The sequence below is a fragment of the Halichoerus grypus genome, chromosome 6 (genome assembly GCF_964656455.1).
Source record: "Halichoerus grypus chromosome 6, mHalGry1.hap1.1, whole genome shotgun sequence".
NCBI lineage: Eukaryota > Metazoa > Chordata > Mammalia > Carnivora > Phocidae > Halichoerus > Halichoerus grypus.
Window position 1 is genome coordinate 75847109 of NC_135717.1, and position 26612 is coordinate 75873720.

The 26612-nt window shown below is 44.0% G+C and overlaps 2 protein-coding genes across 8 annotated transcripts in view; one reads left to right on the top strand and one right to left on the bottom strand.

The window, feature by feature from the left end:
* The window catches only part of BID (BH3 interacting domain death agonist), a 41305-nt gene extending 26574 nt beyond the window's left edge, over positions 1-14731 (top strand). For 2 of the 3 annotated variants that reach the window (XM_036102506.2, XM_078075418.1), the window contains exons 2-5: positions 6-81; positions 4943-5153; positions 8633-8772; positions 11259-11909. In XM_036102506.2, coding sequence (XP_035958399.2) covers positions 70-81; positions 4943-5153; positions 8633-8772; positions 11259-11510 — 615 coding nt within the window. In that variant the 5' untranslated portion in view covers positions 6-69 and the 3' untranslated portion in view covers positions 11511-11909. Of the gene's footprint in view, positions 1-5; positions 82-4942; positions 5154-8632; positions 8773-11258; positions 11910-13501 lie in introns of those variants that run through there. The other variant, XM_036102503.2, reaches the window with a different exon arrangement.
* A 1444-nt stretch (positions 14732-16175) lies between these two features.
* The window catches only part of BCL2L13 (BCL2 like 13), an 89161-nt gene continuing 78724 nt past the window's right edge, over positions 16176-26612 (bottom strand). For 4 of the 5 annotated variants that reach the window (XM_078075400.1, XM_078075403.1, XM_078075402.1 and 1 more), the window contains one exon: positions 16176-22834. In XM_078075400.1, coding sequence (XP_077931526.1) covers positions 22016-22834 — 819 coding nt within the window. In that variant the 3' untranslated portion in view covers positions 16176-22015. The remainder of the gene's footprint in view (positions 22835-26612) is intronic. The other variant, XM_078075405.1, reaches the window with a different exon arrangement.

Consider the following 26612-nt stretch of genomic DNA (forward strand, 5'->3'; position numbering starts at 1 on the left):
TCCAGGCTGCTGACTTGGGACACCCACAAAGCCGGAAGCAAGTCGGAGCCCTGCCAAGCCGCCTGTGCCATGGATTCCAAGGTCAGCCCTTGGGCTTTTCCTGGAGGAATGCTTTGGGAGGGGGAGTGAACATGACGGAGGCCAGCTTTTTCTTTGTGTGTGTGCTGTCAGTGTGGGACCCCGCTGACCCCTTCTTTGACAATGCTGCAGGGAGGAGCCTCACATTCACAACTTAGAGGAGCACAGTAAAGAAAAGAGATCAAAGACCTGTCTTGTCTCCTTATCCTCTTCCCTCTACCTTGTGCCTGGTCACTCACTGGAAGGGCAAGGCAACTTTCTGATTCAGGACCATTTAGAAGCTCTAGAGTTCTTGGAAGTGATCACCCTGAGGTCATATAGGCCATTCCCCTGGCTTCAGCAGGATGGTACCTAAATTGCCTTCTCTGTACTCATCTTCTAACTAGCTGGAAGAGAAAATCATGGCATATCCAGTCAAAAGCTCTTTGTTCATCTGCTTACTAATAGTCTTTCTGCTTCCCTTCTCTGCCAACTTCTGTAGAGGCCCCAGCCCCAGGGGCTCCTCTGTGTGCACACTGTGCATCAGCCTTTTGTTCTCACCAGCCATTGGGGAAGGTTTCTGCAAAAAATCTAAGGATTTGGTGGTTAGTAAACTTGGTGGCCCACCGTTTCTGAATCCCTAAACATAGCAACACCTGGCACCTGGCAGGTTCTCAAGGTGTAGTTGAATATCCTCCTGAAGGGTGGAAACCATGTGATTTTTCAGTTTGGTAGCCAGAGGGCCTGAGACACGGTAGGCTCAGCAGAGATGGTAACTGCTTGTCCGAAAGATTTCAGTAGCACTTTTGTCCTGATAAAGGTCTATTCTCAGTATCCAAAATTCCCTTCCATTTGGTGCCATTTAAACCTGCCCATTCTTGTCTTATACGTGTATGTATGTATGTACGTATTAAGATTTCCTTTAGTTTTTCTTATAGGGCAGGTCTACTGCTATACTGTGGTTTATCTTACTATTTAATTTTTTTTAAGTAGGCTCCACAGGGCTTGAACTCATGACCCTGAGATCAAGACCTGAGCTGAGATCAAGAGTCAGATACTTAACCAACTGAGCCACCCAGGCACCCCTATTTTATTTATTTCTTTTAAGTAAACCCTACGCCCAAGTGGGGCTCGAACTCAGGATGCCAAGATCAAGAGCTGCATGCTCTACCTACTGAGTCAGCCAGGCGCCCCCATTCTTGTCCCTTTTAACTTGCAACTGTTGTGTCCTTTCCCGTATTGTTGAAATGTCTGCATTAAGAACAGTGTTGCCATGTCACACTGTGTGGCACTTGAACTTCCACAAGTGCTTTTGTCCGCCTTGTCCATTTTGCCTGAAAACCCTCTGGGGGAGGAAGGGGGACAGAATTACCCCCAGCGTTTTCTCTTTTTTTCAACTTCAAGGTGAGAAAACAAAGACACATAAGTTGCCCAGTGTCCCATGGAGCTGGGGTTCACAGTGAAACACTGAGCAATTTCCTCTTATATTTCAGAGTTTGGCCCCCATCACAGTTTAATCCTGTTGTAGATTTTTCTGACTTTTTCCTTTTGAGGTTTTTCCAGTTTTTAAAAAATTGTGGTAGAATACATAGCATAAAATTTACCATTTTAACCTTTTTTAAAAACACAATTCACTAGCATTAAGCACATTCATGTTGTGGTGACACCATCACCACCATCCACCTCCAGAACTTTTCACCTGTTCAACTGAAACTCTGTCCCCTTTAAATACTAACTCCCATCCTCCTGTCCCCGTCCCTGGCAGCCCCTCTCCACTCTCTGTCTCCGTGAATCTGACTACTCGCGGTCCCTCAGAGAAGTGGAGTCAAGCAATATTTGTCCTATTGTGTGTCTGACTTATTGCGCTTAGCATCATATCTTGTGTTTGGTTTTTGGTTTTGGGTTTTTTGTTTTGTTTTGTTTTACTGTTAACGGTACTGTTCATCCACATTTTAGCATTCTTTTAATTTTTTAAAAGATTTTATTTATTTTTTTTATTTGAGAGAGAGAGACACAAGCAGGGGAAGCAGCAGAAGGAGAGGGAGAAGCAGCAGGGAGCCCGATGCGGGGCTCGATCCCAGGACCCTGAGATCATGACCTGAGCTGAAGGCAGATACTTAACCGACTGAGCTACCCAGGTGTCCCTCTTTTTTTTTTTTAGATTTTATTTATTTACTTGACAGAGAGAGTGTACAAGCAGAGGGAGTGGCAGGCAGAGGGAGAGGGAGAAGCAAGGGAGCCCAATGTGGGACTCCATCCCAGGACCCTGAGATCATGACCTGAGTTGAAGGCAGACCCTCAACTGACTGAGCCACCCAGGTGCCCCCATTTTAGCGTTCTTCTTTGATTTTTTTCTTTATATTTAGAGAAACAAAATAAGGGCAATTGGTTTGGATTTTTTTTTTTAACTGTTTGTATGGTGCTGTTTTTGCCAGGTTTGGGCACCTGGATTGTTCCGGTTTCTCAAAATACATCAGATAGCTTTCCATTTTTTTCTCTACACTGAAACTGATTTTATAGCATGAGAGTTACTTTCGCATTTCTCTCTTTTTTTTAAAGATTTATTTGAGAGAGAGAGAGAGAGAGAGAGCATGAGTGGGGGCAGGGGCAGAAGGAGAGGGAGGTTGATCCCACAACCCTGAGGTTCATGACTTGAGCCAAAACCAAAAGCTGGTAGCTTAACCAACTGAGCCAGCCAGGTGCCCCTTGATCATTTCTCTTAATATACTTTTTCCTGTGATTTAAAAGGATAAATAGCTATCAGATCTTGCATCTTCTGAGACATCCATTTCAACTTTTATCACTAGAAGATCAGAAAGAGTCACAGTTGGGCACCTGGGTGGCTTAGTAAGTTGAGCGTCCAACTCAGCTCAGGTCATGAGATCCAGCCCCATGTTGGGTGCCACGCTCAGTGGGGAGTCTGCTTGAGAGGCTCTCTCCCTTTCCGTCTGCTCCTCCCACTCGTGCTCTCTCTCTCTCTCTCTCAAATGAATCTTTTTTAAAAGAAAAAGTCATAGTTTCATATTCGGTTTGTCACAAGCTCTATATGTTCTTGGAATTAAATACTATCAGCTCTTGAGCCTACTTTCTGATACGTGGTTTAGTCTGGCCTGTTCTTGACCTGCCCATCTAACAGTGTCTGTCCAACTGCTTTATAACCAGCTGGTACTGAACAGCTGGGGCGCCTGGGTGGCTCAGTTGGTTAAGCGACTGCCTTCGGCTCAGGTCATGATCCTGGAGTCCCTGGATCGAGTCCCGCATCGGGCTCCCTGCTCAGCAGGGAGCCTGCTTCTCCCTCTGACCCTCTCCCCTCTCATGTGCTCTCTCTCTCTCATTCTCTCTGTCTCAAATAAATAAATAAAATCTTAAAAAAAAAAAAAAACAAACAAACATTTGAGTGTGTGGTAACTCAGCCCACAGCCCTGCCCCAGCCCTCCTTTCTTCTCTCCTAGCCAGGACATCTCCTTCAGGTAGAAATGAAGGATGTTCTTGAGTTTCTAAGCTGTCTTTTGCTGCCTGGCCTCACCATACCGGAATTGTAAGGATTCGATCCAGCAGAGCTTTTACATGATATTCCCCCCCCCCTTTTTTTAAAGATTTTATTTATTTATTTGACAGAGAGAGACACAGTGAGAGAGGGAACACAAGCAGGGGGAGTGGGAGAGGGAGAAGCAGGCTTCCCGCTGAGCAGGGAGCCCGATGCGGGGCTCGATCCCAGGACCCTGGGATCATGACCTGAGCTGAAGGCAGACGCTTAACGACTGAGCCACCCAGGCGCCCCTATTCCCCCCTTTTAAGAAATAATTCTGGAGAAGGAAAGGCTGAATAACAATACATAAGCACCTTGTTTTATGCATTTCATTTATTTAAAACAATCTGCTCTCTAAAAACTGTCCTAAAAGGTTTCTGAATTTTTTAAATGAAAAATATTCAGGACTTAGAAGACAAATAAATGTTATCGGCACCTTCATCTTCTGCTGAGCTTCTCTTACAGCCGAGTATGTGTGTGTGTTATATTTACCTGGGAGATCTCAGTATCCCTAGCCTTCTGGATGATTCCCTCTTTCATCCTAGGTCTTGGCTTGCTCTGAGCATAGCTGGCTGCTGGTGGTACAAGCACTCACCTTTGTTTGCCAAGAACACTGACCCAGGTGCAGTCAGTAACCCCAGAAACGTCCCTCCTGGCTCCCAGAGCGCAGATGCTGAGCTGAGCTCCTGCGGCAAGTGGTGATGGCGGATGGAGCTGGCGGGCAGAGCCCCCAATCCCTCGCATTAGAGCGGGAGTCATCCTCATACAGCCGGATTGTGGTTAAGGGGCATATCCTCCCGAAGCAAGCCAAGCCTGCCCAAAGGGAGGCATTATCTGCAGTCACTACTGCCCAGGATTTATGGAAAATCGGCTGGGTGCACAATACCATCATAGCCCACAAAGGAGATTATGAAAAAGAAAGAGCTTCTAACTGCTGGATGCATAGCTGGTAGGGTGAGCTGAAGTTGCTAAAGGATACATGGGAGTTAGCAGGAGCATGTAAGTGTAAGGATGTAATGATGATATTTGCTGACTTCCCTAAAACAGCCTTTGGAACTTCCTCCTCCAAAAGCAAGCTCACCTCAGCTCAGTGTTTTCAGAATGTCATGCAAATGTGTGCAGAATCGGAGCTTTTTCTTTGGCACCTACTGGGGGCACTGCTTGAAGCAGACACTGCAGACTTGGCCTCTGCCCACTGGGTCCTCTTGCGCCCATAAGGTCATTCGGACATCTTAGGCCAGTAAGATATTTCAGGCCCAGCTGTCCCCAGAGCCGTTCCACCAAGCTCAGCTGCAGACAGGGCCTCTGCCCTGGACCGGGTTCCTACACGTCTCCCTGACTCCCTTTTTATCCTAGGTCAGCAATGGTTCAGGCCTCCAGGATGAGCGCATCACAAACTTGCTGGTGTTTGGCTTCCTCCAAAACTGCTCCAACTCTAATTTCCACAAAGAGTTGGAGGTGCTGGGCCGTGAACTGCCCGTGCCGGCTTACCTGCAGGAGGACCACGATGATGGGCTGCAGACAGATGGCAACCACTGCAGCTACTACCTGGCAAGTGGGGAGAGAGGTAGGTGTTTGGCGCAGCCTCCTAGGCCCCAGATCTGGGCTTTGCATTTAGGGAACCTAAGTCCTGGAAGGGAGCTTTGGGCTCAGTCTCCCCCTCCCTAGTCTCAGTCCATCATAGATGTTTGTGTCTTATGGTGGTTTGATCTGTACCTGTTGACTCTAGTGGAACAGGCCTGAGTTTCTAATTAGTTGAAAGCCACTCAGTTTCTTTATGATGACTCTGAATCTGTATAGTACGTTACACTTTTATGTGTATTGTGGTGGGATTATCTACAACATGCCTAGGGCATTGAAGTATTCTGAACCTAATTTCCAGATGAGGACACTGAGGCCCAGAGATGGGTAAATGATGAACCCCAAATCAAATAGCAACTGGGCACAGTAAGAGTCAGGCTTGGGGCCAGGCCTCTCTTCTCGAGCTGGGCTCTCTTCCATTGTGCTCCCATGATATGTCCTCCCAGCATGTCATGGTTTCCAGACTTCACCTCTCCTCACCCACATCCCTGTGCTACCTCTTCCAACTTTACTTTTTACTCCTGTGCCATTGGTGCGGCCTCCACAGATGGAGGCCATCCTGAGCTGAAGGCTGAGGGAGCAGGGCTGGGAAGCATGTTGAGAATTAGCCTCTTCTAGATTCTGGGTACATTGGAATTCCACGAGGAACATTTTCAAAATGCACAGTCCTTGGGCCCGACTCCACCTGTCTGCACCAGCGTGTTCTAGGGTGGAAGACTCCCAGGTGTTTATGAGGTAATATGCCCTGGTTAGGATCAGTGCCTTAAAAGCCTAAGGTGACTCTGAAGACCTGGACCCAGGCCTCCCAACCTAGCCGAGAGTGGAGTCAAATCCTCCTGCCTCCACGGAAATCTCCTGGCATACAAGATTACACTGCCCTCTGGTGGCCATGGGGGGGGGGGGACCAACAGCTGATCCACCTTTGGACCTCCAGCTTTATCTTAATTTGGGTGGGTGGGGTATGGCAGGAGTTCCCCCACGAGCCAGGGTGTGCCAAAGACTTTCTGTGCTTTAGAATCCAGCCACCGTATCTTCTGGGTGGCCCTAAACTTGAGTAAGAGCAACTGGTCCTCTTAGGGAGGGGATGGTGGGGCAGGAATGGCTTGGCTGTCAGAAGCTGCTGCAGGGCTAACTGCAGCCAGAGGCTGCACCCTGAGCTGTCCTTTGCTCTTCTACACCATTACTTGCCCTTAGACTGCAAAGCCTGGCTTGACTGAAATGTCATTTGAAAAAGTGATTATGGGGCTGTACACCACACCTCACCTCTGGTAGAAAACTGGCCTGTAGGTTAAGTACCTGCCCCAGGTACTTAATAGAGTAGAATAGAGGCTCTGTATACCACAGTTCCGTTGGTGAATTCATTTACTCAGCTGGATACTGACTGAATCTGCCAGGACTCCTGAAGTTTGCTGGAACCAAGTGAAAAAGCTCAGAGAAATCCGTGAGGCAGCCAGTACAGCGGGAGCTCCGGAGAGGCTGGGTGCTCTGAGGGGCCAGGAGAGACTGCGTGGCTGTAACTGCACTTGAGCTGGCCTGTGGAGGAAGGGGCACATTTTGGCTCTTTGGGGGCTGGTAAGAGGCAATGGCAACGGCGTACGCAAACCCTCGCAGGTGGAAAGCCTGGGGCCTGTTAAAGGTAGTGTGAATAGTTGGGTTTGGCTAGCGAGTTTGGAGGGAATAGTGCAAGTTAAGGTCCAAGGTGTTTTGAGGCCTGGTTGCAACTTGTCACTTCAGCAGGTGTGAGCCCGTGAAGGAGTAGAGAAGTGACTTCCTAGCCAGACTCCATGGGTCATGGTCAAGACCACCGTGGGGCAGGTGAAACGCTGAGGGCACAGAATTTAAGGAGGCGCCCTCCCCAGGGTCACAGCAGTACCCCCAACCCCCTCAAAGCCTCTTTCACTCTTGCACCTCAGTGCCTTGCTGGCCACAGCATATTATGGAGAGTGGGGAAGGGCCTGGAGGGCAGAGAGGGGGCTCGGAGCTTGCCGTCATGATCCAGATGAGAGCTGACAGAGAACCCACATCCGGGTGGTGGCGCTGGTGACACTAGGACAGACAGGTGTGATGTGCTCTGAGATAAGATGTGACCACTGCTTGAGGATGGCTGCAAGCATTGCGGAGATGGAGATTTCTGTCCTGGGTAAATAAGAAGCCAGAGGAAAGGTGCAAACACAGAAGAAATACAAGATTTAATGGGAAAAATAACGGTAGCTGGCATTTATTGAGTGGTTATAGGGGCAGGGACAGGATTCGTTCATTGACTCGTTCATTGTGCAGTTGTTGATCGAGCTCCCGTGTGCCTTGCCTTTTCAGTGCTGCATGTTTGACAGTAAACAAAACATTTAAAAATCAGAGCTCTTGAAATAAGTCAAACAGAGAAAGACATGTATCATATGACCTCACTGATATGAGGAATTCTTAATCTCAGGAAACAAACTGAGGGTTGCTGGAGTGGGGGGTGGGGTGGGAGGGATGGGGTGACTGGGTGATGGACACTGGGGAGGGTATGTGCTCTGGTAAGTGCTGTGAATTGTGCAAGACTGTTGAATCTCAGATCTGTACCTCTGAAACAAACAATGCAATATATGTTAAGGAAAAAAAAAAAGAAGAAGAAGATAGCAGGAGGGGAAAAATGAAGGGGGGGAAATCGGAGGGGTAGACAAACCATGAGAGACGATGGACTCTGAAAAACAAACTGAGGGTTCTAGAGGGGAGGGGGGTGGAGGATGGGTTAGCCTGGTGGTGGTATTAAGGAGGGCACGTTCTGCATGGAGCACTGGGTGTTATGCACAAACAATGAATCATGGAACACTACATCTAAAACTAATGATGTAATGTATGGGGATTAACATAACAATAAAAAATTAAAAAAAAATAAAAATCAGAGCTCTTAGGAAGCTTACCTTCTGGCAAGGGAGTCAGACAAAGAACACTGACAGATAAATGGTGTAGTAGTGAGTGTTGAGGGAGGAAAAGAGAGGGCGGGGGGAGGGCAGGTGGCAGGGCAAGCAGGGGTGTTGATCTCTCTGGCACACGTACAGCCCTAACTCCGGCTGCGGCGGAGCCCCCGCCCTAACAGCTTCTTAGGCCGACACCTGTTACGTGATGGGATAGAGCTGGCAGCCGGGAAGGTTGCCATCACATTCATGCCACAGATGCCCTGGCATCACTGTCATTTTCACAGACAAATGTTGACTGTGTGTGGGGAGGGGCCTGCTTCTCCAAGTCTTCTGCTCACTTAGACCCTTTCCTGGCCCCAGCCCTCTGCCCCGGCTGCTCTCAACTGCAGCTCTACCAGCATAGAGCACGTGCTCAGAGAGCCCACTGTGGTGAGCGGTGCAAACGGGCTGGCTCTCTTCCAAAGCAGAGTCCCTTTCTTTTTCTGGTACGCGGTGGAGTGGGAGGGGTCAGACAGGGCCATCGTCTGAATCTGCTGTGTCTCTGTGCCCCTGCCTGAACATTTAGATTCTCAGGGTCAAGAAGAAATCATCCAGGATATCGCCAGGCAGCTCGCCGTAATAGGGGACAATATGGATCGCAGCATCCACCCAGGACTGGTGAATAACCTGGCAATGCAGTTTATGAATGTGAACCTGTCGGAAGAAGTAAGTGAGAAAATCCACCACTGCCTTTTCTGGGTTAGTCAGGAAGTGTGAGAACTTTTTTCAGTGGTCAGTTTTTTTTAAATTTTAATTCCAGTGTAGTTAATACAGTCTTATATTAGTTTCAGGTGTATAATATAGTGATTCAGTAGTTCTGTATATTACTCAGTGCACATCAAGAGAAGTTTGCTCTTAATCTCCTTCACCTATTTCACCCATCCCCCACCCACTTCCCCTCTGGTAACCAGCAGTTTGTTCTCTATAGTAAGTCTGTTTTTCAGTTTGTCTCTTTTTTCCCTTTGTTCGTTTGTTTTGCTTCTTAAATTCCACATATGAACGAAATCATAGTTACTTGTCTTTCTTTGACTGACTTATTTCACTTAGCATAATACTCTACTCTGTAGCTCCATCCATGTTGTTGCAGATGACAAGAATTTATTCTTTTTTAAAATGGCTGAATAATATTCCATTGTGTATATACCACATCTTCTTTATCCATTCATCAGTTGATGGGCACTTGGGCTGCTTCCATAGTTTGGCTATTGTAGATAATGCTGCTATAAACATAAGGGTGCATGTATCCCTTCGATTAGTGTTTTTGTATTCTTTGGGTAAATATGCAATAGTGCAATTACTGGGTCACAGGGTAGTTCTATTTTTAATTTTTTTGAGGAACCTCCATACTGTTTTCCAGAGTGGCTGCACCAGTTTGCATTCCCACCAACAGTGCACAAGGGTTCCTTTTTCTCTACATCCTCACCAACATCTGTTGTTCCCTGTGTTGCTGATTTTAGTCATTCTGACAGGTGTGAGGTGATATCTCATTGTAGTTTTGATTTGCATTTCCCTGATAATGAGTGATGATGAGCATCTTTTCACGTGTCTGTTGGCCATCTGTATGTCGTCTTTGGAGAAATGTCTGTTCATGTCTTCTGCCCATTTTTTAATTGGATTGTTTGTTTTTTAGGGTTGTAGAAGTTCCTTATATATTTTGCATACTAATCTTTTATCAGATATCTCATATGCAAATATCTTTTCCCATTCAGTAGGTTGTCTTTTAGTTTTCTGTTGTTAATTAAACCATTGATGGAGAAGAACCATGAGAGACGATGGACTCTGAAAAACAAACTGAGGGTTCTAGAGGGGAGGGGGGTGGGAGGATGGGTTAGCCTGGTGATGGGTATTGAGGAGGGCACGTTCTGCATGGAGCACTGGGTGTTATGCACAAACAATGAATCATGGAACACTATATCTAAAACTAATGATGTAATGTATGGGGATTAACATAACAATAAAAAAAATTAAAAAAAAAATTTAAACCATCGAGATCTGTCCTCTGTCTCCTCTCAGACCAGTGTCCAGTGAGGTGACTCAATTCATGACTGCCTACAAAAGAATTGGAAATAGAATCATAGCATGGTTAATTGTATTTCAGAATTAACTTGACATTTAGGAAACTTGAACCTTAAGTCAGAGTCAAGATTTTGGATACAAAAGCCTCTAAACAGATTAATAAAATGTATATGACTCTTCCAGAAATAACTTATTCTTTCTTCAGTTGAATAAAAATGTAAGTAGAGAATGTCAAGTCACAAGAAAAGTGACATTTTATTTAGCCTGCTACTCTTAACTTCATGGTTATAATCAATATACAGATACTAACAGAATTTCTAACCCTTGCCGGGTACCATAAAGTACTCTATCCTTCCTGAAGAAATGTAGTGGGAGGGAGAACTGCCCCAAGGCTGTCAAATCTATGTCTACAGGAGTTCAGAGGAGAGAAGCGTTCCATCCTTTGACCACCACCTGAAAATGCAAATGCTCCTCTCTACATAGAAATGTATTCATCCCCCAAGGTTCAGTCAGCCAGGTCAGCCTCCTGCCTGTAAGCAGGTCTCTCTACTCCAGGGATCTCTCCCTGTCTGGAGTTCTCCAGCAGCTCTCATAGACATGGTCATGTTCTGCCTCAGGACCTCTCCCACAATGTTAACTGAACTTTGCATCTGAGTTGATGAGCTTGAAGGTCCTTTCAGGTCTAATGGTCTGTGGGGTGCCTCTCCCATGTAGGCTAGGCAAGAAGGGCACATTTAGGCCCCCTTTCATCTCTTTCCCTGGAGCTAGGTCTGCACCAGTAAGATAGATCTAAGACATCTTGGGTAGTTAACTAATTCTTGACTTTAAGTGTCTTAGAGGCAGGGAAGGACTCGGGCTTCTTCGGTTCCATTGTCTAAAGTGAACACACAGGCTCAAGAAAAATGTATTTGGTGAATGAGTGTCCAGCTGCAGGGAGTGAGCTCAGTCTCCCCTTTTCATTGTCTCTCAAAATTAAATAATTTCTCATTCTCTCCTCCAACCTCCTCAGCTGTTTAGTAAGTTCCTCCCTATGAAATGAAAGCTGCTTTCTACTTAACATTGGAGGACTGTTTTCCTTTCAGAGGGCAGAATATTAGTAAACTCAGTTCCGTGTGACCCTGTTTTCACCCATGCAGGACAGAAGGAGGTACCTCGTCACTGCGCTGGAGCGGATCATGCAGACTTACCCTACAGACATGGAGGAGGAGAAGACCATGCTGATGTTGGCCATGCTCTTGGCCAAAAAGGTGGCCGATCACACACCATCCTTGCTCCGTGATGTCTTTCGCACAACAGTGAACTTTATTAACCAGAACCTATTCACCTATGTGAGGAACTTAGTCAGAAATGTAAGAACCAGTGATGTCAGCTCCTTGGTGTTTCACTAAATCCTCTTGGTCTCTGCCTGGTCCCTCTAAGGTCTGGAAACCCAGCAGAACTCTCTGCTGCAGGGCTTCTTTCATTCTTTCTCCCCGTGCTTCTGGTGACTAAACCACAAGAGAGGCTTAGGGACCTTCTTGCTCAGGTAGAAAGGCTTGGTTTTGCCTCTGTGACAAAGTTGTGTTGTAGAAGGTGGTGATGAGCACCTAATGCCCTTTTGAGCTCCATCAACGTTATTTTTAAGACAGGGGCGCCTGGGTGGCTCAGTCCTGGGATCAAGCCCCGCATCAGGCTCCCAGCTCAGCAGGAAGCCTGCTTCTCCCTCTCCCACTCCCCCTGCTTGGGTTCCCTCTCTAGCTGTGTCTCTCTCTGTCAAATAAATAAATAAAATCTTAAAAAAAAAAAAAGACACGCTACTATCAGAGCATACTTTATACTACACTATTGCTAGAATCAGAATAGGATGGTGTAGGTAAGGTGTGTGGAGCATGAAAGAAAGTGGCAGGAGTATCCCCAGCGGAGCTTCTTCATCTGCTCTCACCCTCACCTGGTCACAAACATTAAGTATAATTTACATTTTCTTTTTAAGATTTTATTTATTTGAGAGAGAGAGCACAAGTTGGGAGGGAGGGGCAGAGGGAGAAGCAGGCTCCGCACTGATCAGGGAGCCGGATGTGGGGCTCAATCCCAGGACCCTGGGATTTTGACCTGAGCTGAAGGCAGAGGCTTAACTGACTGAGCCACCAGGTGCCCCATAATTTACATTTAAAAACATACTTACCAAAAAAGGATGTTGGGGAGAGAGACCAAAATAGTCAAAAGGGGGGAAAACTATCTAAAATTTTCCCCATAAAACCTGTCCAAGATATTAAAAATAACAGTTCTTCATGATGCTGCCCAAGAAGAGCCAGATAGCCCTCAAAGTCTGTTGTTTCACTTTAACTGGAAATTAAGTTGATGTATCTTATCTGTAAATTTGAAAGTATTAGTGAATGTTTGGGATTTTATGTGTCAGAGGCATTACCCAGGCATCTAACCCTGTTAATATTTACTGATAGGTCTCAATGCCTTTTTTCTCTGTCTGCCACGGTCTTCATTTTTGCCAGCACTTTTTTAAAATTTTTTTTTTTTTGAGAGAGAGAGAGCACGCGCACACACTCAAGTTGCGGGGAGGGGCAGAGGGAGAGGAAGAATCTTAAGCAGGCTCCATGCCCAGTGCGGAGCCTGATGCAGGGCTTGATCTCACGACCTGAGATCATAACTTGAGCTGAAATCAAGAGTTGGATGCTTAACGGACTAAGCCACCCAGGCGCCCCGTGCCAGCATTTTAAAACAGGAGAATGAATATAAATCTTGACTCAAGTATATTAAGCCAAGCTGAATTGTTGGAAGAAGGTAAGCCTGAGAAAGTTCCTGGACAGCTTTCACCAACAACCATCTAAAGGGGGAATAAGTGGGCAGATGTCAGCAGCAATTTCTATTAACAGCTTGCCAAATACTGAAGGGATGAGGGGCGCCAGGGTGGCTCAGTCAGTTAAGCATCTGCCTTCGGCTCAGGTCATGTTCTTGGGGTCCTGGGATGGAGCCCCGTGTCAGGCGCTCTGCTCAACAGGGAGTCTGCTTCTCCCTCTGCCCCTCCCCCAACTCATCCTCTCTCTCTCAAATAAATAAACAAAAGCTAAAAAAAAAAAAGTACTGAGGGAATGAAACAGAATCTTCATTCCTCAGACCCACTAAGGTGCTTCTTGGCACCATAAGTGGCTCAACAGATGTGAAGATCCCGATCTCAGCACCTGGAAAGCCTGTGTTTTTGTGGTTGCTCCCGTGTAGCAAGAAGGAGGATGCAGGGATCTAAGGATAACAGGACTCCAGAGAGTGTGTTTTTTGCATAAACACCAGCTTCACTTCTATCGATTGTGGCACCAGAGTCCTTAAGAACTGAATCCTGGTTTGTGAATTAGACTGGTTAATTCTGGCTATTTTTCTTTTCTCGCTGTAGGAGATGGACTGAGTGGACACCTCTGCCAAGGCACGACTGGTTAGAACTTGATACGGTGACGACAGTCCAGCTGCCTGCCGCTGAGCCGGAGCCATGGCATTTAAACAAAGCTCGTAGGAAAGATAGGCTGAGATCATAGCTATTTATTTCTATTGTAAAGATGATGTTCTAAGCCGGTGATCTGTTTAGACATCTTTACATTAACATACTTGAATGAAAATGTCAACTTGCACATATTTGAATTTCATACCATCTTCTAAATCTACTATACATTGGGCTCTTATCTTATTTCTTTTGTACTTCACTTGAAAATTAAAGAACAGATTGTAAGGCAGAAGAAAAAAACAATGTTTTTTTGTTTAAAAAAACCCGAACTTTACTGTTTATTAAAGTGCAGCCTTGGGGCATGGTCTTACAGCAGGCAAGATCATGTTTGAGGAGAGCAAGGACTGGAGATGGATGCACATACCCTCACAAATGAAAAACTCCTTTCAAAATAGGGAACATAAAAACCAAACAGTACAAGAGGTTCTGGACTAAAGTTCTCTACTCAATGGGAAAATCAGCCCTCAGAACATGCGATTTTTTTTTCAACTTGATGTCCTTTTATTGAGTCAGGGAGAACCACAGGCAATTAAAAGGTGTGGTGGGATTTAAGGGCCCAAGTCAACCACAGTCTCCAAAATGAGGTAACTCCATGCATTTTTTTCTTTCCAAGAAGTCAGAGCTTTAATAAAAATGTTAGCCTGATGGAATACCAGAGGCTACTGCATACATCCCGTGGGGAAATAGGTTAATAATCTTACGTATTCATTTTCCTCCCGTATCCCTCAGCTGATCTTGCCCAAGAAGCTACATCTAAAGAAAACAGGCTTTCTAGGCATAAAAGATGAAAGAAGTTAGATTTTTAAAAATTCAACGCTTGAGGTGGTTCCCTTTCTTAGGGACACAGAATGCAAGTAATACCAAAATAAGTCATTTGGGAAGTGCCAGAATAAACCAGGGAGAGCTTACATTTAGAAAGAGTGCAACAGGGACGCCTGGGTGGCTCAGTCGTTAAGCATCTGCCTTCAGCTCAGGTCATGATCCCAGGGTCCTGGGATCGAGCCCCGCATCGGGCTCCCTGCTCAGCGGGAAGCCTGCTTCTCCCTCTCCCACTCCCCCTGCTTGTGTTCCCTCTCTCGCTGTCTCCCTCTCTGTCAAATAAATAAAATCTTAAAAAACAAAAAACAGTGCAACACTGGTCTCTTGTTCCCGGCAATAAGTGTTTCCTAGCATTCTGTTTAAAAGTATGATGGCAGATGCTGGGTTCACATCACACATGGTACTGTTTCACTTAACCAGTAATACTGTTGTTACTGTGAATATGATACTTTCTTGTTACCAAAAACACTTTTCTGTTCCTTGAGAGTTTAATCAGAAAGGAAAAATGAGGGATGCCTGGGCGGCTCAATCGGTTAAACGTCTGCCTTCGGCTCAGGTCATGATCCCCCAGGGTCTTTGGGATCAAGCCCCGCATCGGGCTCCCTGCTCAGTGGGGAGTCTGCTTCTCCCTCTGTTCTCTCACTCTCTCTCAAATAAATAAAATCTTAAAAAAAAAAAAAAAAAAAGCGTTGTTCAGCATTAAATACATACCGTACTAGGGCTGGATCACAACCTGGTTATCTGCAATATGTTTTAGATACTAAAAGCTGTGCAGTATGAAGACCACCATTTGGAAATCTTCCAGTAATGCTGTTACGAATGTTTGAACAACTTTTTTTTGGAAGGATTCATAGTACGGTGGACACAAATCGAATCACACATACATACTCATCCACACATGTATCAAAGTGTTCAGATTCTCACTAGGGAGAGAGACTTTCTTCCAAAAGGAACAATTTAAATACAAATAGTCAACTCTAATGGAAGAAAAAAGGGCTCTAAAACAACAATCCCAGATTCTCATAATACTTAACTTTTCACAGCACCTTCACCTGCCATTGTTTTGCTTAACAGTAGGCCACCATTTTAATGCAGCTTATATACACATTTTGGTGTACATTTTTTTTCAGGCCAAGTTAGACTTTCTCAGCCATAAAGCAAAATTATCACCTCTTGTTCCCAAGCCAGCATCATGAACAGTCCACTGTATCAAAAACAAGTGTTCCAGTCTTGGGCGCATCCCAGCCACAATGACTCAGGCATATCCTGGAAGTTGGTAGATTTTACGCTGGGAACATAATCCTCATGGATATGATCGAAAATTTTTAATTCAATGTTTTTCATCCTGGTTTTTTAAATATTTGAATTAAGTGATGGAAATTCCTTGGTTAAAGAGAAACAGCTTTCTTCTCCAGGAGATGCTTGGCATATCTGAAAGTCAGATGGACTATGTGGTCTATTCAGAAGGTTAAATCATTCCTGATCTCACCATGCAGGATCCAGCACAGACTGCGGAGATGCTCAGGACTGCTTTAAAGGGTCACAGCGCCAGAGTCTGCTTTTATTTCCTAACAATTTCATTGCTGACTGGAAACCTGAATAGGGAGTGTCCTTTGGATGTTAGATCATGTTTTCAGAACCTGAGGGCAAAGCAAGTGTGTACTTACGAAGACCACAAAATTATCTGAAATGATCCCTCCAAGGTCAAGGGCATAAGGTTACCATATGAATAGAAAGAGGAGTCCATCAATTATCTTCAGATCTCACTTTATTTCAATTTCCAATGTGTTCTCCCCAACACACTGCTTCTAACAGAAAGCACAATTCATAGATTTCAATTTTGTTCCTTTTCCCTGATGAAGAGTAGACTGGACGAAAGGCAGATTACCAGGAGGGAAAAGGAGGAGCGAGAATAACCCACATAAATGAGCAAATCAGAGCTGTTAGTGAGGAGAGCTAATGGAAATTCATACAGAAAAAGGAAGTACATGCATTTAAGTGAAATGCTTATGTTAATTACCAAAATTACCATTTAATTCCAGTAATTTTGAGGAGATGAGAACATTAGAACCAATAATAAATTGAACTCGGTCAAGGAACGAGGTAGGAAGAGGCACTTTTAATGTGAAGGAAAAGAGAAATGGAAGACTAGGTAGGATAGCAGGAAAAACACAGGTCTAGGAAAAATATTCTATCTTTTGGTGCTGGCCAAGGACCAATCTATATAATACAATTGTCTTGCTAGAAACCAGGAACCAAGTTATTCCAGACTCTGTAATAGGAAAAATTGTACTTCAACTTCCTTTTATTCCTGGAACAAACTTAGTAAAACTATGTCAAAACTTTTGTTCATAATACACCGATTAGCCAATTTCTCCTAGTGGTGCAAAGAACACTCACTGAGCAACATTACTATAAAATTTCCCCTAAGAAGGTGAGAAGGGGGCAAGGATCACCTTAAGCCAGCTGCTACTTTTTAACTTATTACAAGGCCTTGCAAATATCCCTGAGAACATTTCCAACCTGAGCTAGCGATTGGAGCAGCTGCCTGGCTAGAACTATTGCAGTGTAAACATAAACATGTAGAGAACACTACTGGTTTTAATTCACAGGAACATGGCAAGCCAGGCAGAGGCTAGTCTTGTGTAAATAAAGGAAGATGGGATGTATTAATATTTTAGTTACACGACCGACCGTTTCCACTCTCTGGAGCTGTATATATGAGGTAACTAAGAAATAGTGGCTAAATTTTAAGAAATGGGTGTTCTATAGCCAAGGCTACTATTAACTTTACATTCCCCAGTGTGCTGTGGAATAGAACAGAAAATTTTTCACTGGAAGGTCACCTGGTGTCAGCTTCTGAGCCAGATGTGCCTGTGGTGCTGCCTGACCAGCTGTCTTGAGTTAGTGACCTCTTGGGTGTTGAGAGGCCAAGCAACGCCTAGAAGTACCCCACTTCACGACTCATGGCACGGGCAGGGGAAAAGGAAAATAATGAACAGACTAAGGGAGAGAAAGTGTCAAGGCGCTGCCTTCAAATCATTTGAAGATTCCCGTGTCAGACTGCTTTACCCTTGTTTACAAGCAGAAAGACGTACTATCTGACACATTAGCTGAAAATGCTAATGAAAGATCTGTACCAGCAGTAACCGCTAATTCTTTATCCATAAGGCACCTCATTCAGTATTTAAGGGGAAAACATCTGGTAGAATCAGAAGTTGGGAATAACCCTGGACATAACCTTTGAACATGCTCAGTACTTAGGACTAGACCATATGGAACCATCGTACAAATCAAGAAAAATCTCCCTTTAGTCGGGTGAGCTTGGCCGCCCTAGTGCAGTGTATGATTGGCACAACCATTTGTAGGGAGCCTACCAATCCTGCTTGGCAGGGTCACAAAAATGGTAAAAACTGAGAAAAGCACTAGACTTGGAGTCAGAAAAATTATCACCCTTGCCTTTGCCTCTCCCACGCTAGAAGACCTTTGAAAAGTCATTAAACTCTGAGGTTTCTTCACTCTGTAAACTGGGGATAAGGAATACAAGTATGAATTACAACTGTGAAGATGGACTAAGGTATGTAAGGGCGCTCTAGAACAATCCCTAGCAAGCTAAATGTTCAACTATTATTTGTTAAAATGACCCACACTTTTTAAGGAAAAAGATATTCTAATACAAAAAAAAATATGCACCCTAAACTCAAACCCATCTCACAGTTGAACCTCCTAAGTGATGAATGGAGTAACAGGACGAGGTTATCACTAATGGCAGATCTCAGTCCTCCAGAAAAGAAACCTTCTAGTACTGTGTTGCTGAGGCTTTAAATGAGATAGGGTAGCGCCCCCTTATCCTCGCCAGTGGATGACTGAAACTGCAGATAGTACCGAGCCCTCTATATGACTTTTCCTCTACGTCCATCCCTGTGGTAAAGTTTAATTTATAAATTAGGCACGGTAGAGATCAAAACAACAATAAAATAGAACAATTATAATAATATACCGTAATGAGTTATGTGAATGTGGTCTCTCCCTCTCAGAGTATCTTCTTGTACTGATACTCACCCTCGTCATGATGGAAGATGCTAAGGTGCCTATGCGATGAGCTGAAGGGAGGTGAATGACCAGGCACTGTGAGAGGCATTAGGCTAGTACCGACCCTCTGAGGATCCATCAGAAAGAGGACCATCTGCTCCTGGACCACGGCGCACCGCGGGTAACTGAGCCACAGGAAATGAAGCTGCAGACAAAGGGACTACTGTCATGCTTGTGAGGAAATTGGTTCAGAGGCCAGAAACTGTTTCTATAAAGCAACCAAATAGTTGACAGGCTCTCTGTGAAACATGATCACCACCTCAAGTTCTTTGAAAGATAAATGTGTGTAAAAAGACCTCAGGAATTAAAAGAAAGGACAAAAATCTTATCTAGAGTACCTTTTATTTCTATAAAGCATCTCTTAAAATAATTTCAAAATTCTGTGCGTATGACACTTGTCCACGTCATGCCTTTAGGGAAAAAAGGCAAGGATCAGGCATTACTTTTGTATTATTATTAGAATTAGCACAAAGGCTGTGGACATTAATTTCCACAAGAAATTAATGGTAGCTGTGGTTCAAAAAACCCCGTCTCCGGGCTCACTGTTTATTCCCCCAGGACAAACCCAGGGAGCAGCTGCATTTGATAGAGGAGATGGTACAGAAACGCAGGCGAGGGCAGGTGTCAAGGAGGCCTTTGTGCAGTCAGTGCGTGAACCAGATGGCCAACAGTTGCTTTTTGGTTTCTAGAAAGCTTTCTAGAGGACAGTGATGATCACAAGAGTCCCCTAAGGCACACTGTAGATACTGACTGACTTCTTTGGGCCCAGAATTATTATTATTTTAATACAGAGAGGATAAAATAGCATTCTTTAATTCTGGTATTTTTCTCAAGAAATCTTCACTGGCTTTTTGACAAGTTTTCAGAAATCATTACATTCACTAAAGCAATTAAGAAGAATTCTAGAGGACTTACACAAACTTTTCCTGAATAGTTCAAAGAATGAGGAACGATAAATGGTGGTATTTTTAATTCCACACTTGAGCTCCATAAACAAGTTGGATTTATTCTGAATCTGCCTTTTACTTTAGATTCAGATGTAACAGAAGTTAGGAGGGGGAGAAGAAATGGCCTACTACCAGCGCCACCAAAAAAGAGGGAGGTGGGAGGTTGAGAAATAACCTTTTTTTTTTTTTTCATAGCAAAAGTAGCTGCTGTAAGAAGCAGTCCTTACTAGGGTACTCCCTTCCACTGCCAGAGGCCGAGGATAAGGAAGTAAAGAAGGAATGGGGACACTGACACGTTCCTATTACTCGGAACTAACAACGAATCACTCTAGAGAAAGCCAATGGAAAAGAATATTAACCATTACCCAGGAAGATAAAATGGGCCAGATCACTTTGGGTTAATGTTCAACAGATGGGACGATAAACCGCACGTGGCAGCTCCTTCTGTGGAGAACACAGACCCAAATATCCTAAGCCACAGATGGCCTTTTAGTAGCTCCAAAATGAACCTGGCTTCTCTTAGTACTTAAATGTGTCTTAGCTAATGGATTTGAGGATCCGGAGTTTAAAAGTGTGAACATCGGAAGGAAAATATTTTATTATAAAAGAGAAAAAAAAAATCAAGATAACTCACCAGTTTGCTCTTACCCTATGCAAACACAAAAGTAGCAATTAGAATACAGAGTAACCCAATGTCTGAGCCAACTGTCAGAGTCCAAGGAGGAAAATAATCTTTACTGCATTAATCCCCATTAATCCCATTTCCCCCCTTCACTTCTAGCTATCCTAATCAAAGTGCACCAAAACCCTTAAAAAATATCACTCCCTAAGACACTAAAACTCAGAACATAAAGACACACTGCATGATAAAGCTGAACAGACAAACACACTTCAGACCTTTCCTCGACCAACTTTTAAATAGTATTGCTTTAGGGAGAAGATTTCATTTTAAAAAAATAAATTTAAAAAAGAAAGCACATTTAAAACATCAAGTTTTGGTGATCAGGATAGTAAAGTAATTTTATTACAAATTTCAGGATCTAAAAAGTAATTTGTTACATTTACTAAGATAAATCTGAGATGACCTGGATCAAGCACATGTGTCCTGCATAGTGACACTGACCCTCACGCATGAAAAGACACAGTCCCACCCCCGTTAGGGATGGGATCAACCAGATGAAAGAAAGTTATGCTGATTCTCAACTAGCACATACTGATTAGAATCATTTTGGTTTATCACTCTGGCATTTGGACTGTAAAGAGTTCAGGGAAGAAGAAGTCTTATTCTTGAACTCTGAAAGCCAAATTAGAATCTCAAGAAATTCAAGCTTCTCTTTTCCTACTTTTTATTTCAATGTTATTTAGGGAGATTTTCTGTATAACTCTTATTGAGTTATGATTTAATTGGTCTGTAAGCCCAAGTATGAAAATCCTTATCACATGGGAAGAGACCGCAGAGAGGCTGGTTGACCAGTAAGAAGACTGAGGCCAGATAAAGGGAAAACACACAGCCCAGATTATAGACAGTGACCATCCAGCAACAGAGATGCTGCCAGCAAGTAACCATAAGCTCAGAAGGGTGGCCATACACAAAAGGGCCAGAAGACACTCGGCCATCTAAGTCATCCTGCTTATAAATGAGACAAATACCGCTCTCTAGCCAGTTACTTGCACTCGCATCCACAGGCAGGGAACCCTAGGTCTCTTTTATATTTATTTTTTTTAAGATGACTAACGGCAACATCTTTACAAGGTGGAGCTGGAGGAAGCATCAGGGACTTAACGGGTGCGGACCAAGCACTCTCCCATGGGGCCTTATAAAGCACCTGGGGGTGAAGAGGAGCCGTGTAGTACCTGAGAGGCAGCTGAGACATAGGGGAGAGCACCCTCACGCTACAGGACCGAGAAGGTGGGGAAGAAAAGAGGAGCCACAGAGGAATGGCTGCAAAACACAGCATGTTCACCAGGAAAGATGAAATTCCAGGGGCAGGAACAAATCAGTAGCTGAGGAGCCCACAGCTAAGCCCTTTTGCCTGGGAATTTCTATCCCAGATTCTCCTAAATTAACCCTTTCCCTCTGGAGCTGTGGCTCTCCACGGGAACAATTTTGCCCCCGGAAGACATTTGGCAATGTCAGGAGACATTTCTGATTGTCACAACCGGGGGAAGGGTGCTACTTGTATTTAATGGGTAGAGGCCAGGGATCTTGCTAAACATCCTACAGTGCACAGGACAGCCTCCTACAACGAAGAATTAATCATGATGTCATTAATGCCAAGGTTGAGAAACCCTGTTCTAGAGGGAGTGCTTGACGCATAAGATTCCGAATTTAGCAGGAGCCAAGGCCCTTGGAACTTAAAATCAGACAAACGTGAATGCTCTCTACCCGAAGCCCTACTATGTGGATCAATTTACTGCCTTGTTGAGTAGAAGTCTCCCATTATCCCAGAGTGTTCCACAAATGTCCAAATCAGCTGTTGGTGGTTCAAATTCAGTCAGTACAGCTAAAGCCTGACATCTTTTTTGTTTTCTTTCTCTTCTGAAAAATCTGCTATTTCTTTCTCAGAGCCAGTGCGACCCCAACTGCCACTGCCAGCATGGCGATGGCGGCGGCCCCTCCAAACAGCAGTATAGACTTGCCCTCAGACAGTGGGATGGCTTTCCCTTCTCCTGCAGGGGAGGGGCCTTCTCGAAGGCCCCCTCTCCTCACACGCATCTCCTCTTCACTCAGCAGTGTTGCTGTGGGTTCCAGTGCAGGGGTCACCTCCTTTTCCAGTTCAACAGATTCAACCGTTGCTGCTTTTGTCTTCAGCAAGTTCTCTTGTTCAGCAAGTTCCACAAACGAAGACGGAGCAGGGCTGACTGTCTCCACTGTCATCCCTTCTGTGTCGGGCTCCCTCATCTCCAGCAAGGAAGCGGCAGTGATATGTGGAAGCAAGGGAGCTGGTACTTCCGGGAGCGCCTCCCGCAGCTCCTTGGTTGGCAAGATGACAGATGCCACGGCAGCCTCTTCCACGTTTTCAGGAATTTCTTCTTTCTCCACATGCACAATGTCAGAATTAGAAGAGTTGTTCTCGCTCTTCTCTCCAGCCCCGTTGCTATCTAAGCTTTTGACTTCTTCAGGATCCATTGCAATCTGCTGCCAGGACTCAGGACCTAGGGACACTGGGAGGCTTTCTGTGTGCCAACTCTGACTGGCTGACAGTGAAACAGGTAAGCTCTCTGACTGCCAAGAAGTAGTCACAGTAGGAGACTCTGGAGGACTGACTTGTCCAGAGTTGTCACTGGGCAGGATATAAATGTCATTGCTATCTTCGGCAACAATTCCAGGGTATTCCTCCTCCTCTGATTCAAGGTTAAAGACAGTGCCCTAGAAAAGGAGGAGAGTCAATACAAAGAATGGTAAATACATTTAAAGTAAATATAAATCTTGGATGCCTGGGTGGCTCAGTCTGGTTAAGCATCTGCCTTTGGCTCAGGTCATGATCCCAGGGTCCTGGGATCGAGCCCTACATTGGGCTCCCTGCTCAGCAGGGAGCCTGCTTGTCCCTCTCCCTCTGCCTTCTGCTCCTCCTGCTTGTGCTCTCTCTCTGATAGATAAATAAAGAAAGAAAGAAAGAAAGAAAGGAAATAAAAATACATAAATACATATATAAACATACACATATATCTGGGGGTGCCTAAATCGGCTAAGCACCCGACTCTTGGTTTTGGCTCAGGTCGTGATCTCGGTGGTGGGACCAGGCCCTGCGTCGGGCTCCATGCTCAGCACAGAGTCTGCTTGAGATTCTCTCCCTCTGCCCCTCCTGCTTGTGCGTGCTCTCTCTCTCTCAAACAAATATTTTAAAAAATAAATATAAATCTGGAAAAAAATTCTTTCCTAAACTGAAGTTCTAGAAATAAATACACTGTCTAAGCCTACGTAGTTTCTGAATTTAAGAATTTCCATGTAAACCACTGTAGAGGAAGAATTTTTAACAACATCGTCCTTTGACCAGTTTCCTTGAAGCTAAAAAACCAAAATTTGATTTTTATATTTAATTCAATGTATGTATATTTGATGCAATAATTAATGTAAAACAGCAGAGAAAACAAAGGCAAGAACCTTGCTCTTGAGGAATTTCTCACTTAGTAGGGCAGTGCTATCCTGCAGTCCAAGTGCTAGTAAGAGTTCAGATGGGGAGATGCTGACTTCTTTTGGTGAAGGCTGCAGCAGGCAGGGAGATGACAGAGCTTCCTGGAGCATTTTAGCTATCTGGAGGATGGGTCAGGTTCCATGGTGAAAGCATGTACAAGACACGCCACCAGCAAAAGCACAGAAATAACAAAGAGGGGAATAGTAAGTCACCCAGTTTAAGGAGTGCACAGTGTACATGAAGAATAGAAGTTCAGTTGGGAAAGGGACCCTGGAAAACCTGACAGCTAAGAAATATGGACGTGATTCAATACGAAGTGGTTAGTCAGTGGAGTCTTTCAGCTCCACAATGACAGTCACAGCTCCACTTTAAAATTATGTGAGAGCAGTGGCTACAAGGAAGCCAGAAATGCAGGACTCGTCCTTCTCTCTTTAGGAAGACTCTTTACACCAAAGTAATAAAGATAAATAAAGCCAGTCTTTGTTTTCACACTTAGCAGTTTAGTTTAACAGGACCCAGCATGTGCTTGTGGCCTATTAGGTACCATGTTAGGCACTAGCATTATAAGGAAGAATGAGATGAGACTCCATTTCTGTTCTTAAAAAATTCACTGTCTAGATGTGAAGACTGACATATGAATAACTAATTTCAATAGGATACAGAAAGCTTTGACAGGTATATACACAGGATGGTAGGGGAGCCCAGAGGTTACAATGTGATCAGGAAGGCAGGAAGAGAGGCGCCTGGCTGGCTCAGTTGGTAGAGCATGCGACTCTTAATCGTGAGGTCATGAGTTCAAGCCCCATGGTGGGTGTGGAGCCTACTTTAAAAAAATAAATAAAATATTAAAAAAAAAAAAAAAGGCAGGAGGGCGCCTGGGTAGCTCAGTCATTAAGTGTCTGCCTTCAGCTCCGGTCATGATCCCAGGGTCCTGGGATCGAGCCCCGCATCGGGCTCCCTATTCAGTGGGAAGCCTGCTTCTCCCTCTCCCACTCCCCCTGCTTGTGTTCCCTCTCTCGCTGTCTCTCTCTGTCAAATAAATAAATAAAATCTTTAAAAAAATGGGAGGAAGAGAACCAATGGAGTGTAATGTTCATAAAGACCTAATGAAAGCTTTACAAAATGTCTGGATGACACTTGGACATGCTACGGAGAGTCTGAATAGGATTATGTAAAACAAATTAATTCCTATTTTATTTTGTGATTATAGCTGTTATTCTATGAAATAGAATAATTTTATTCTTCAATCAAGACCAAAAATTTTCTGTATACATTAAGACTCTAATATAAATCAATAGTCCCTCTATCAGCCCCACATAAAAGGAAACCAGAAAAACAACTGAACAAGTAACATGATCATAATGTCAATATTCTAACTGCCCCACATTTCACCTCAACCCTTGCTTCAATCTCTTGAAGAAGTCCTAGAGGTCATCAGGGATAGTCCATGGATGAATATAAGCAGAGAGACAAAAGAGTATAGTAATTAAAAATACAATATTTGTAGGAAAAAAGAACTGGTTTGAACCCCAGCTCCACAGTAAATCTGAATGCTTTGCTTAACCATTTAAACCTCAATTTCTTCATAAAAGGAAGATGACTGGCAAGGTTGTTACAAAAATTAGATACAGTATTTATAGTGCTTAGCATAGCACCTTGTACCTAGTAAGCAATCAATAAATTAGGCTGTGTTTTCATTATCATTGTTTTGGTTGCCGTTGTTTTTGTTGATGTGGTGGTGGAACAAAGAGCTACTCTAAAATACCACCTAGACTAAAAAAAAAAAAAATTTTTTTTTAAAGATTTTATTTATTCATTTGAGAGAAAGAGAGACAGAGAGAGCATAAGCAGGGGGAGAGGCAGAGGGAGAGGGAGAAGCAGACTCCCCGCTGAGCTAGGAGCCCGAAGTGGGGCTCGATCCCTGGACCTGGAGATCATGACCTGAGCTGAAGGCAGACACTTGCTTAGCCATCTGAGCCACCCAGACGCCCCCCAACCAAAAAAAATTTTTTTTAAAGATTTTATTTATGTATCTGAAAGAGAGACAGAGATAGCGACAGAGAGCACAGGCGGGGGAGGGAGAGGGAGAAGCAGGCTTCCCGCTGAGCAAGACCCGGGATCAGGACCTGAGCCGAAGGCAGAGGCTTAACCGACTGCGCCACACAGGTGCCCCTAGACTATAAATTTTTAAAACTGAAAGCAATTTGAAACAATACCCTTCCCTTGGATAGAAAAGGTAATTAACAAACTTTTTCCTCCTTCCTCATCTCTTCTAAATAGAGGTATCACAAAAGTAAAATCTCTCTTTACAATAGTATACATTAAACCAATATATGGGTTATTTCTATGGGATAGAACTATAAGAAGTGTATTCTATACACTTTTTACAATGATCATGATTTAGTAAAAAAAAAACTTTCAATTTTTTTTTTTAAGAATGTACATATAAATTGGGGTCTGCTACCTCCTAGGAACTTGAGATTAGTGGATATTCAACAATCTCAACATGAGCTGTGAAATAATTTGAGTCAGATGAAGAGAATCTCCTGCATTTCTTTTGTACAGGTCTCTAAAACAAAGGGCAGGGCATACCATTAGAAATTGGTGTTCTTTTAAAAAATCTTTTATTCGTTTTTTAGTATTGATATTTACATTCATAAAATTTACATAACCTAACATTCACCATTTTTAGGGGCGCAATTCAGTGGTTTTTAGTATATTCACAATGTGTGCAAACATCACCACTCTAATTCCTGAACATTTCCATTATCTCAAAGAGCAAGCCCTTCATGTCTAGGCTCTTTCACTGCACATAATGTTTTCAAGGCTCATCCATGCTGTAGTATGTATGGGTACTTCCTTTCTTTCTACGGCTTTGCAGTATTTTGTTGTATGGCTATACCACATTTTGTTTATTAATTCATCAGCTGGTTGACATCTGGGTTGTTTCCACCTTTTGGTGATTGTGAATATCCACAAAGTTTTTGTTTGACCACCTATTTTCAATTTTTT